A 14,449-nucleotide genomic window follows, 5' to 3' on the forward strand; every position below is an offset into this window, starting at 1 on the left:
GGCGTCTGCTTGATGCGAACTCTCCCGACTTCAGCCGAAGTACCTGCGGCGGCGTGGTGAGTTCCATTCGGAATGGTGAATAAAAGCTCGACCAAGCCCAAGGGGCTACCTACTGCGATTTAAGCATTTCAATTTACCACTTGCTAATGCAAAATCAATACAAAATACTTTGGTTGCTTATTTGCAATAATTATCTAATTCCTATGCTGTACCAAATTTGCAGTTGATAATTAAATTTCGTCCGTAAAAAATCACATAGGAATATTACCCAATGTGGATCATTAAAAGTAGTGATTTTCATTCAAGTTTCTAAGCAAAAGCGAAAATAAAAAGAGTCCCATTCTACTTACCAAATTTTATTTTAACTGGTAATTTTTATCAAACCCGGAGTTAAATAAATCAACTTTAGCAGTCGTAGCAGAGAAAAATAACAGTTTGAGTATCGTGAAAACTAGGATTTACCCCATTCAGTCAATGTACTAGAAATACTTGAGATAAAATGTTCATATTTTGGAATTAGTTTCCTACAGATTAGATTATTAGATGAATTTGTTGAATAGAAAAAAAATATCTATTATGGGGGCGCGGGGAACCCCTGTCAAACACACGTCTTAACGGTCACTGAATTTAAATTCTCTACAATAATTCATTACAAACTCTATTGAATTAGATAGAGTAACTATATCCAAGAAAACATATTGGCAATCAGAATTTAAATCATGTAAGAGGTTGAAGGCAAATTTTAACAAATTCTATGGGATGTCGAATTTTCCATCCGCCATTTTGAGCAAAAATTTTGCACGACTTTCCGCGAAACGAGAAAAGAACAACAAAATGTATTCCCATCTGTGTCGGGCTATTTTTTCCAAGTAATTGAAGGACTAAAGTTACTAAAAATCCATTCCCGACAGAAATTCGAATATCAATTGCCCAGAAATAAATCATCTAATATCACTCAATTTTCGTATGATGTATTATACCATGGTAAGGAATGGGTTAAATTTAAAAAGACTCGAAATCGCACTTGTGCGATTTGGATGCCATTAAACACTTTTTTTTAAAACTTATTTTGGGTGGCGGCAGAAATTTTTTCCTTCTTTTACTTGGGAGAAATTTGGGGAATTGGGTATCCGTATCACTCATTCTGATTCTCGACTCTATGTACACAAATGTAAAAATTCGTGGCCTATTATTATTATTATTATTCATGTTGAGGTGGTCCTAGAAACAGGCCCAGGTACTGCGACTGATCAGTCTATTGTGCCCAACCTCCTTGTTTGTTAGAGCTCTAATTTGGCGCCCTTAATAAAGGACAGTAAAGCTCCCAATTGGGACGTTTTGATGACAGAGGCGAGGCAGACAGAGTCGCCCAGTGATATCCTCCACAGTAGCACAGGATGTGAATATTGTCCTCTTCGTTTTCCAGACAATAACGGCAAGTCTCATCCGTGCTAATGCCTATTCTTTTTAAGTGGGAGCCAAGAGCGCAGTGTCCCGTGAGCAGGCCAACTAGCAATCTTAGCTGTATTTTGTTGAGATTTTGAATTTCTTTTCTCCATTTGCCGTCTGGTTCAAGGATTAACTTGAGTCGATTACACTCACTTATGTAATGGATAAAAATATTATTTTTGCTTTTTCTGAAACTTGAATAGTTATATTATGTTACTGTAGTGACTATATTACGGAAATAAAAACATTATTTTAAGTGGATTAGTTATAAACGATCCAAATAGCGAAGCGCCCGGATTAGCACACTTGACTATAATATCACACTTCTGGTATCTAAAATTACGCATTAATAAATATTTAATAGGAAAAGGATGTTAAAAGAAGATGAAGGCTACAGAAGAATTCTAAAAAAGGATTATATATGCGAGTACAATTTAAACGCTAATCTTACCTTCCTGAACTCATTCTCCTTTATACGGATTTCAGACCTAACGTAGGTATTCTAATATCTTATAAATCAAGATTTTTTGGAAAATTTTAACTTAGGATTGGATTATTAAGGACAATGATCTATTAGATTCTAAAAAACCAATAAAATTCTAAGTATTTTTTGACATTTAAGAACTGGGGTAAATCTCCAGTCTGAAGACTGTTTTGCTGATTATTTCTCGATTTTCTGAAGAAAAAGCTTGGTCTTGTGTCCTTATTCATGCAGTTACCTGACCTAAGATTCTTTATAAATCTCAACTTCTTTTTCTCATATTTTTATTGTAGTTTTTTTCAGTATTTTTTTCCACTATGAATATGCAAAGAAACCCCATTCAGCACTGTTACCAAAATTCAAGAAAATTTCTAAGAAGGTATGTGTATGTGCTAAAATAGGAGGTTGTACTAGATGATGGAAGTTGTCCATTGTTTAATTTCTTGGAAAACTTGTGTTTTGGAAAAAAGTTTTTATTTGGATCGTTATATAGAGACTACATTCTTAAGTATAGAACTAGCATAATGGCGCTATTCCAATGAAAAATGAAAAGGAGACATCTTTCTCTTCAACATTTTTTTAGTACATGGCTATTTGCATATGCTTCAGCATTATGAACCTATTTTTGTGTTGATTTCTGTCTCGACTGTTTTTCCGTCCTCATCGTGGTCTATACCCACCAAAAAATCGTGATAGGAACAAATACAACGAAAAGTCGATATGGTGGAAGACCTTAAGAACAATAAAGTACTAAAAGAATATTCAGGAGAAAGATTTCTCCTTTTCAGGAGTGTGCTAAAAAATGTAATGTTTCTCCCGAATATTTTTTAGTACATTACTGTTGTCGAGTGCTGTTACACAATCGACTTTTCTTTGTACACATTTCTGTTACGACTGTTTGGTGGTTTTAGAGGTTTTAAAACATGGCAAAGACTGAGGACTGGGAAAACAGTAGTGATAGGAATCAACACAAAGAGAAGTCGATTATGTAAGAAGTACTTGAGAACAGCAAAGCGGTTGAAAAAATGTTAATTTTACTTTGGAACAGCACCACAATGGTGCTATACTCCAATAAAAAAATAAAAAAAAGGAAATCTTTCTCATGAATATTTTTTTTTAGCACTACTGTTCTCAAATTCTTCTACATTATCGACTTATCTTTGTGTTGCTTCCAGTCCACGCCGTGTTCCAAAAGCACCAAATTAGTCGTAACAAACACAAAGAAAAGTCGCTAATGCAGAAGCACTCCAGCCAGATCAGTAAAGTACTAAAAAATGTTAATTTTTCATTAGGATAGCACCATAAGGCAAGTATTTATTAGGTATGTGTCATGAATGACCATAGTTCACTTTCTTCCAGTATTGGCAAACTATGTTTAGTAAATATTTTACGACACTCCGTATCGAAAAATTCAAGCATTTTTAGGAATTCCAATAGTGCCTTTTTTGGTGAATGGTATAATGCTGTTCTAATAAAAAATGAAAGTTTTTAGCACTTTACTGACTTTACTGTTCTTTTAAGTGCTTCTGCATTATAGACTTGCCTTTGTGTTAGTTCTTGTCATAACAATTTAGTGCCTTAGAACTTAGAACACGGAGAGGACTGGGAAAACAGTCGAGACAGGAACCAACACAAAGACAAGTCGATAATGCAGAAGCGCTTGAGAACAGTCATGTGCTAAAAAATGGTCAAGAGGAAGATTTTTCCTTTTCAGTTTTCATTGGAATAACACCATTAGTTTACGTTTTGGCTATCAGACGAACAAGTATTAATAATCAAATGCGCTTTCGCACGCTACCAAATCGCAATATGTCAAATATTAATAGACATTTTTGGATTGAATTAAATTTCCGCTAAAACTTTTCCTATAATATTATGCTCTTGAATGATTTGGAGTAGAATAACTCATCAACTTTCATGATTAAGGATTTTCACTGTAGACCAAAACGTAAGATATTGTTAATATCGTAAAACGTAAGATATTGTTAAGTCAAATAACTCCTGAAAGCAGTTTTATTAAATTTAGAAACCTTTCTAAATGAAGACACATGTTCCCAAGAGGTAGATAACTGTGCCGCTCACGGTTCACTACACATCTCCAAATTGTGCCGATTTTCCGATTTCGAACGCATTTTGTAGATTTCGTGCCGATCTGTCGATCTCGTGGTGGTCTGTCGAGTAAGTCTAGAAGATTAGTATTTCCAGTTACAGTACATTAAAATTTATCACTAGAATTGTCTGTAGAAAATTTATGATATTACACGAGCTTAAACGAACGCTATGCTTCATTAAAATCTAGCGATTCTTCGCTAAAATTGTCAATCTGCCGATTTTTGTTAATGAACACACCGATCTGTCGATTTCTGGCCAAATTGTGCCGCACTGTTGAATTCTTAGCGAAATAATGCCGATCTGGCGATTTTTATCTCCAGATCGGCACAATTTTGCCGATCGCCGCTCACTGTGCACTCCGTGAGCCACTTATTCACCCCTTTCCTGTTCTTTTCAAAGTCAAGCAAAACGCCTTTCCGAGCCGACTCAAACAAATCAATCCAAAAAGTAATTAAAAATGATATCTAAATAACTTATATTTTCATCTATTGCTCAATGTGCTGCAAATGTACATTGTTTTTTTTTCTGAGAAATCCTATATAAAAAGTTATCTTAAGACATTTTCATCATGTGGATGCTTTTCAATTTTATAATTCTGCCTCGATGGATTCATATGGCAAACTTTTTTTTTCCAATATATTTACAATATCTCACCTTTAAATACCTGCTAATCCCTGATTGTGTTAATTTCCACTGATTTTCATTGTCCAAGGGAAATTTCTTAAGTGATTCTCTTGAGTGTAAAACCCAAACGAGGCAAAATCAATTTTTGTTTTCTTCAAAAATTCCTTAAAAACAGAAACAAATAGAAAAAGAAAGAAATCCTATTCCTCACTCTAATTTCACTCAACACAAGTGCACAAGTTGTGAAAACACTTTTGGTTATCAAGTCCGGAACTTTCACTTCCCTGTAATCCAGGCGGCACTATAAGAATTTCTTATTTCGCCTCGATTGTGTAGGATTGAGTTTGCACTTGAGTTGCTGGATGAGATCATAGATTTTAAGTGAAGGTCCCACTTTCATGCCAAGCATCGTGATTATCTCGTCCTTCGTCAGTTCCAGCAGACGCTTCCCGTCCACTTTGTTCCGACTGAATGTGTCACAGTAGGCCGTCCAGTCGTTTACACGCAAAAATGTCGCCACATCGAAGATATTCCACACCTCCGGACACAATTCCATATCATTGGATGCCGATGGTGCTCCCGTAACATCCGGAGAGTTTCCCGTGTCATTTAACCGAGGAATAAACTTGGGACTGCTTACCGCAGAATTCTGCAATAAATTGTTTTCAAAGATTGAGCAAAACCTTTAATTTACTCACGAGATAAGAGTTATCTGTGAATTAGATTTTTGCATGTTTTCTGTTTAGGTGTATAGGGTAAGTGTGCCTAATTCCGGCCAGCTTGCAATTTCGGCCACCTGTTTTGTTTCTTGAATTTCCATGAACTTTTAGATTTTATGTACTCTAAAGATTATACAATGCAAAAGAATAACAAAAAATGTAGCTACGACAAACGAGATGACGTGAAAAAGATATTGGAAGAATTCCCGAAGGGCAAGGAACTATGAGAATGAAGGTGGCCGAAATAGGGCACCAAAGCTATGTCTGCATTTTAATTCATTTTAAAATGAATTAAGAATGGTTTTAGAGTAAATAAAGACGATAAACTGTCTACAAGGTTCCAAACAATATTCCTTAAGAAGAAGGAATAAAAAAATCAATTTGAATTTAAAGTATTACATTTCAAACTTGAGACTTTGACGCTTGCATGCAACTATGCCGAAATTTGGCACACTTACCCTATACCGGTTTACTACCGATTAAATTCATTCACAAATCTGAAAACAATTCAGAACTATAAAATTTACTAAAAAGTTTACGTGTTAGAATTTTTTTTAATATTGGTAATATGCCTATGCACAAAAAAGGGATAATCGAAAACAGATTACCGACTTAACTAATTCATTATCGATTGGAACTGACACAGCCGGGTTTGAAATTTCAATTACATTTAAAAAAAAAAATCCAAAATATAGGGGAAGTGTGCCAAATTTCGGTCAGCTTCTAATTTCGACCACTTTGAGTGTAATTTCGGCCATGGTAATAAATTAATTAAAGTCAGTATGGTCTACGTATGGATTTTTTCGACATTTCTTTTTTTGTTGAGTTTCTTTAAGAATAATGGGTTGGAATTATACTTATTTCCATCACTGTATATCCATATGGACTGGACTCTGTCTATATTGTAATGTTTTTATTAATCGATTTCAATGAACTTTTTTTCTTTTGTTGGTCTTCCCCACTCAGACTATTTAAAATAGAAAATGACCAGTGATAAGCCCAGATAAGCTTATGGTAGCTGAGAATCTTTACAGGTGACCTTGAAATGCGTGCAATTCGGGGTGCTTGCAACTCAGAATGCGTGAAAATTCGATTGTGAGTTGAATTTTGGGGGTAAAGAATCGCGTCGAGCCAATTTTATCCATTTCGACCGCCGAGAACAGTTTACTCGACGCGATTCTTTACCCCCAAAATTCAACTCAGAATCGAATTACGCATTCCGAGTTGCAAGCACCCCGAGTTGCACGCATTTCGAGGTCACCTGTAAAGAATCTCAGCTACCATAAGCTTATCTGGGCTCATCACTGGTTTTTGGTTATAGCTCGGGTTAAGGAACATCGAAGGAGAAGTGCAACCCACCTTTGGAAAGATTTCGACCTCAGCTACAACATATTAAAATTTAAAGAAAAAGCATCATCTAGTTTTTGAAGTTTTTGAAATCGAAATTACGAAAATCGATTTTTCGATTAATCGGATCTTCAATTAAATCGAATGAAATTGGTGTGTCATAAGGGCTGTAGTATTCCACGAGAGCTTACCGAAACACCGAAATTTTTTAAATTCTGATAATTAGAACCGGAGAAATGGCCATTTGAAAATTCAATTTTTGACCCCTTATAGCTCGGGTCAGGGGGGGTCAGAGGATCTTGAGTTTGGTACTGACCGAAAGGTCTTATGCCTAGGTATAACATACTATAATTTGAGATCGATCAATACCATGAGTTATTGAGAAAATAAAATTTGGGTGTATTCCAAAATGGCGGAAGGAGGGGTGGGGGGTGGACCTGACATCACCTACGTCTAGGCGCTCATCGACATTTAACCTTTGCCGAAAATCACTTGTCAATATTTCTCTCCGTTCTCTCTCTCCAGAAGCGTTTGTACTCCGAATGGGACGGACGGGACGGGCCGTGCACGAAAATCGATTTTTAACACGTATGATATTTCGTGATCACTTTGCAAAGCTTATATTTTTTAAACATTTTTATATTTTTTCCCAATTGTTGATATAATTCTGAAGTAAAACTCTTCAAATTATTAGAATCGTAGAATAACGTCAATAGTGAAATTCGGTTTGGCCAAAAAAATTGGAAAACTGTGTTATTTATGGTTTCTAAATATGACTTTATTTAAACTTATTTGATTTATAGACCACATTTTTAAATTTAAATGAAAGTGATCCTATCGTGTTGTTCAAACCAAATTTCACTATTGATCTATTCTGTGAAAATAGAGACTTCTAGTGGCCAAAACAATACTTATTTGAAGTAAGGTAATTATTTGAACATTCCAAATTATTTCTATGAATTGGCATAAAGAAAAATGCTAAAGATAAAATAGTGGTCTTTGCGGAACTGATTCTATTATTTTGGCTGCCACTGTGTGTGTGTGTCAAAACGTGTAAATCCAAAATTTGGGCCCGATCTGAACGGGATCGGATTTCACCAGCGACCACAAAAGCTGAGAATGTAAAAAATCTCGACTAACAATGATTAGACTACATTCCCATCAGTTTTCCACTAAATCGTCTCTCGGCTTAAGCCATAAATCTGTCTACACAATAAAAAAAAATTAACATTATTATAGTGTGTAATCTTTCACACCACTATTATAGTGTTAAATTTGGAAAAAATGTTTAATTTAAAATTGTTTAATTTAAAGTTATTGAATTTTAAGTCGTTGAATTTGGAGTTGTTGAATTTAAAAATTGTTGAATTGTTGTGTGTAAACGTAAACTCAAAAATTGTTGAATTTTCATTTCATTTCGTTTATTTTAGTTTTTTTTGCCTTTTTAGACATTTGTAATGTTTTTTCCTGTATTCGGGATCCTCCCTAATGCGAGATAATTACATCTGATACTCGGATCTTCATGATAATATACTTATTATGCATATAAATATTTGATGTTTTTATGACTTTTGCCCAATGAAAAGCATCTCGACTGAAGTATATGTCTTAAATGGAAATTCAACCATTTTTACACAACTTTTGTTTAAAAATTCAACAACTCTTGTCTGAAAATTCAACAGCTTTTGTTTAAAAATTCAAAAAATTTGGTTGAAATACACAAGGCTTCACACTATAATAGCGTGAAAAATTATGATCAAACTATAATACTGTTAATTTTTGATCATGTGACAAAAAATACCATAAGGTTGGGTATTTTTTTACACTATAATAATATGAAAAACTATAATCATACTTTAATAGTAATAATTTTTAGAATTTTTCAACAGTTTTAAATTAAAAAAAAAATTGTCGAAAATTTTTTATGACTATAATATTAAGAAATTTTACAGATCGCAATTAAATAATTAATTTATCCGATTTCACACTATTTTAATGTTAAAATTTTACACATTTTCAAATTAAACAACGTTGTTGAAAATTTTTCAACTATAATAGTGGTAATTTTCAATCACGTGACAATAAATTACCAAATTATTGTGCATTTTTTAAACATTTTTAAATTAAACAACAAAAATGGCCGATTTTGCACTATTATTAGTAATAAAATTTTACACATTTTTTTTACTGTGTAGGGCATTACGTTCATATACGACAAAACTTTAAAAGTTTTCCAATTGTAAAAATTTTCAGACTGTGCAAAAATTGTTAATCTGGTTTCCTCGAAATTCAAAATATTTTAAAAAAAGTTTCGTAAGCTTCGAAAAAAATACCAATACAAAGTATTAGTCATTCAATAGATTATTGAATATTGGCTTCAAACTTTGGATTATCCAATTGGGGTAAAATTTTGCGAAATGCTTCATCTTATTCTTAAGCTTCTCTTCAGTCAATAAATCGTAATTTCACTTTGTCGATATTCGCATTTTTTTTTAAATAAATATAAATTATATATTTAAAAAAAAGAGAAATATTTTGATACTTACACTGATGTAACTTGTAGCTTTTCGTTCTGAAGGTGGATTAGACAAGGGAGAAGTTGACGAAGAAGACTGAGTTGTAGGCTTAATTCTCTCGACAGCATTTGCCCCCAGAACCGATGAAGATGTATCACTGTGCTCAGTTTGATTGGTTTGTTCTGACATGTCACTCTCCCCCGCACTCAATTCCTCTTCATCCTCCGAATGCCTCTGCTCCTTCTTGATTGATATCGATGACCCCAATTTGTTCCCATCTGACCGCCTGTCAGACAGAGCAGCCCTTGTAACCCTACCACCCGGTGTCTCCTTCTCAGCCTTTAGTGATGCCGGTGAGGTGGTATTTTTATTTCCTTTCCTCCCTACACCATCAAATCGAACAAAAAAAAAGAAAAAGTTTTATCCCTCTGTCAAGGAATCACATTTTACTTACCTCTCATTTTCTTTTTACTTCGCTTCTTGGATGCCAAGGGCTTCACCGGAGTCGCCACTTTGGGACCCTCCAGTCGATGCTTCACCATCACACACCAGCCCACGGGAAAGATGTCCGGAGACTCACAGTCCAACCATTGATCATATTCATCTTCCCAACCATCGAAATGCACCTTCAGAAGGCGTCCCACAACACGAGAAATCGTCGCCACACAAACCAATCGTGGATCCATTAAATCCGCACATTCAATCTTCATGCCGACCTAAGAATCAACACACAAAAAGCCCATTTTGACAAATTATCCACAATAAAATTTAATGGAAAATCTTTTGATCTCTATTGGCATTTTTGAGAAAGTAATTTTAAATAATTTATCGTTATGACTTTGCAATATCTATTAAAGATGAATTGATATTTTTAACAGCACAAATTATCCTTGTATTTTAATTGAGTAATAAAATCATAAATGGATCATTTAAATTTAATTACATTTTGAGGTATATAAGAGGTATATTTCCCTCAATAAAAAACATTGATAAGTAAATTAGTCGATTAATGGTGATATAAGTAATTTTGACTGTTCTGCAAAGTAATTCAATTACTCAGAAAAATAATCGAGTAAAACTTACTCGACTCGATATTGATTCGTTGTCATTTTCGATTAACTATATTTTAGAGTTGATTTCACTTCTATTTAGGTGTAATAAATATAGTGAATTCTGTTGATCCATTCTTCACACTTAAAAAAAATGTTTCAAGATTTTTTACTTTAACTAGAAAACAATATTTAGCAGCAAACTAAGTTTAAAACTTTAGGAGTTTTCCGTCAAAAACTTCTGCAGTTTATAGAAACTTACGGATCTGTCCAAGAATTACAGTAACGTTTAAAACATTAAATACACCCTTCGCAAGTTTAAATACACTTGGTTTGGACCGGAAAAACGATGTAATATCCAGTTCTATTGACTGAAATACTTTCATATATAAGCCTAACAGTTTTAAACAAAAGGGACAGATAATCCTAACCGGCTTATGTAGTTGAGATTCTTAACGTGAGCTAACTCGGAATGCATGCAAATTCGATTTAGAGCTGAAGTTGGGGTACGCCATTCAGTTATCTTGAATCAAATTCGTGAAATTATACAAATTTTGTATTTAAACCAAAATATCAAGGATTTGGATGAAGTGACAGAAAAGTGATATATGGGTGAAATGTAGACCACGATGATCTCTATAATTTTGTCGAAGAACTTGATCTCATCGATTACTCAGAAGCCGAGATAAGCGCGGTTTTTTGTTTCTCAACTCGTTTTTTCGACCAGATCGCCCCAAGTGTTCATTTGACGAACTTCAACTATATCAAATGATTGTTGTATTTTGTGAGACTTTCCATTTAAAACCCTATTTTAAGTGTCTTGCTGGAGTAGAGGCAGTCAAAATGGCATCTGAGTGGTTTCAAAGCCTTATTATGGAAAAAATCAATTTTACATTTAAACGACAAAATCGGACACATAACGCAGTCTGAGCGGAAAATGATGTATGGACGAAATGTAGACACAAATATCCTCTACAATTATGTCGAAGTAATCATCAAAATCGGCTCAGCGACAGTCGAGATAATTGAGGTTATGTGATATTGAAATTGGGTTTTCGACTGTGGCGCCCCTGGTGTTGGTCCTACGAAGTTCAAATGTTATAGAAAGTTGTTGTATTTTGTGAGGTCTTTCATTTGAGCCCTCACTTATGAAAATCGGTCAAATAGAACCGGAGATATGAGTTTTTGAATTTCGTGAAATTTGACCCCTCCTATCTCTGGTTCTATTATAACCACAACGCACTTAGGGTGGAGTAAGTACTTTTGGCCACTTTAAGGTTTCAAGTGCTTGTAATTTTTATAATCTTTATTTAAATAAAATGAAATTTTGTACAAAGATACCTTAACTCTTTCGTCTCCTTTGGGACTCTGGGTACCCATGGAAAAAATAATTTTTTAGACTATTTAGAATCGATAAAAATCCGATTCTTGTGAATGATTACAAACTATAAGGATGTCCAAATCTAGAATATTTTTTGCAGGATCATAATTAACTCCTGAGCTTAGATATTTTTGGTCAAAAATCGTGAATTTTCGATTTTCGGCTTCCTTGCAGATATTGTGACTTTTTTGATATTGCGATATACCGAAGTCATCAATGTTCTATTGGTACACTTTGGTGTCATGAGTCAATGCTCTACACAGTAAAAAAATTTACAACCACTACGATTGGTAATTTTTGCACGAGCGCTATGGTTGTAAATTTTGTGTATTGGAAATGTTGTGTATTGGCAAAGTTGTGTATTTTCAATTTTATAAAATGGCTTCCTGTCTATAATTTTGATTGTAGAGAAGTTTTGTTCGGTTTATTTGTATTATCTGTGATATGTCTCGGTATTAAACTAAGAAAAAAAAGAAAAAAAGAATAAAAAAAGGAAAAAAAATAAGAGAGAGTCTGAGACTTGAACCCATAATTTTTGCGTTGATGGTCTCGTGTTTTCTGCCTGCGCTACCGACTTGCTTACTTCTCTTCAGCAAATGGCCAAGAGTTGCATCGTCAATTTTTCTAATTTACATGATGCTTCCTCTGTTTTCTGTTATTACATAATTATTCCTAATTTTTCACGACTGAGGCACATTTTAAGAATCCAATGAACGATTCCAGAAGACAATTAGGCAGTTAAAAATGCAAAATCTATCTGAAATCTTAGAAAAATTGCAATAGCAAACAATGGAATTTTGACAGTTCTCACACAAATTTTCCAATACACAAATTTCCTTACACAATACATAATTTTACTAGCATTATGTTAGTATCGTACAACCACTATGATAGTAATTTTACAATTTACAACCATATTGCTTGTGAATTTACACAACTTTTCAAATACACAACTTTATTTCTCACACAATTTTTTACTGTGTACCTATTGGTAAACTTAGTGATGTAATTTGACTCTGTATAAAACCAGTGTATTAATTAGAAGAGATTCATTAAACGTTCTATCCCGAACCAAGATGTTTCATTTTGGCAACACCAGATATTTCAATATTTCTAGACCCGTATAAGGAAAAATTCGGGAAAAAATTTGCGTTCTTTTGGGGACGAGAGTACCCATGAGTTTTCCAATTTCCCAGAGGCAGAAAAAATTCTTTCTCTACAAAAGTATCATATTTGACCACTAAGACTTACAATAAAGTGAGTTTTACTGAAATTCGTTCGCTGGATATGTTGTGGTACGGAAAGAGTTAAATAAAATAATGAAGTAAATGAAATGAAATTGCAACAATAATAAGAAGCAATTTGAAAAATAATTAAAAAAAGTATATGAAAAAGTAGAATTTAGGCTGGAAATTTTAATATTTAAAGAAGAAACCCCTTTCAGAGCAGATCACACCGGATACCGACAACAATCCATACCAAAAATTTACCCTTGGCATAATTTTCAGTTTTTCTGACTCTTAATAATATTTACTAATCGTATCTAGCTTATATTAAATGATTATAAAAGATTAGATCAGTTTTAGTATATAAGAGCTACTTTTAATATTAGATCATTTTTGTCCAAAAAGCTCATTTTTGACTAATCCTCAAATTATAATTTGTTTTAGCCCATGTATTTTCTCAAATTTTGTTTAAAACTGTTCTTAGGTTCATATTATATATGAAAGTATTTCAGTCAAAGAACTGGATATTACAGCGTTTTCCCGGTCCAAATCACGTGTATTTAAGCTTACGAAAGGTGTATTTAATGTTTTGAACGGTACTGTACAACTTTCTAGAACATTTGAACTTCGTAGAACATATGCTAGGGGCGCTACAGTCGAAAAACAAATTATCATATTACATAAACTCTATTATTTTGACTCTTGCTTAACCGATTTTGATGATCACTTCAGCATAATTGTAGAGGACATTTGTACAGTAGAGTCTCGCTATAGGCCATCGCTCTATAGCCCACAATATATCGACCGTTGATTTCAAAACACTGATTTTAAGTTAGGTTATGTTTTTTAGTACGCGACATGCAATGTTGTCATAATTATTTTAATATTTTTGGCAAACTTTATTGAGTAGTTGTGATAATTGTGATCCACAATGAAGAGAGCGAGGACAAGTACCACAATCGCAAAGAAAGTGGAAGCCGTCGAGCAATTTCAATACTAAAAATCGTTGATAATTTTAAAAAATTACATGGACTATAGTACGACCCCACCCCCAGTGTCAAATTTGAAACCAAATATGGACTATAGCGAGACTCTACTGTATCTATATTTCGTCCAAACGTCATTTGTTTGATTTTGTCGTTTTAGTGTAAAAATAAATGATTTTTCCATACATTAACGCTGCGAAAATACGCCAGATGCTTATATGATCGTTTTTACTCGATTACGTTATTTAAGTCTTTAAATAAGGTTTAAAAAAGACGTCTTATAAAATTCAACAATTCTCTGACAAAGAAATTTGACAAATTTCTCAAGTATTGTTAATTTAAAAAAATCGACGAATATATTTATTATTGATATTTTAAGCTAATCTATTTAACTATAATCAAGTTTCTTAATTGAAATTGATTTATCTGTTCATTTTTTTTCAATATATTTATTCGTATTTCAGACTTTTCAATTAAAATAAATATTTCTATATTTCACTCTCAGCCAATAGAAAGTATATTTGATTCTAATAAGAATTTCGTAAATAATGTCCAATTG

General features: G+C 33.4%; 1 protein-coding gene across 2 annotated transcripts in view; it reads right to left on the reverse strand.

The window, feature by feature from the left end:
* Window positions 1–4,500: 4,500 nt before the first annotated feature.
* The window catches only part of LOC129805584 (polycomb protein Sfmbt), a 33,137-nt gene continuing 23,188 nt past the window's right edge, over window positions 4,501–14,449 (reverse strand). For both annotated transcript variants that reach the window (XM_055853612.1, XM_055853611.1), the window contains exons 7-9: window positions 9,703–9,964; window positions 9,279–9,631; window positions 4,501–5,315 (exon numbers count right to left, since the gene is read on the reverse strand). In XM_055853612.1, coding sequence (XP_055709587.1) covers window positions 4,968–5,315; window positions 9,279–9,631; window positions 9,703–9,964 — 963 coding nt within the window. In that variant the 3' untranslated portion in view covers window positions 4,501–4,967. The remainder of the gene's footprint in view (window positions 5,316–9,278; window positions 9,632–9,702; window positions 9,965–14,449) is intronic.

Source organism: Phlebotomus papatasi, chromosome 3 (genome assembly GCF_024763615.1).
Source record: "Phlebotomus papatasi isolate M1 chromosome 3, Ppap_2.1, whole genome shotgun sequence".
Lineage (NCBI taxonomy): Eukaryota > Metazoa > Arthropoda > Insecta > Diptera > Psychodidae > Phlebotomus > Phlebotomus papatasi.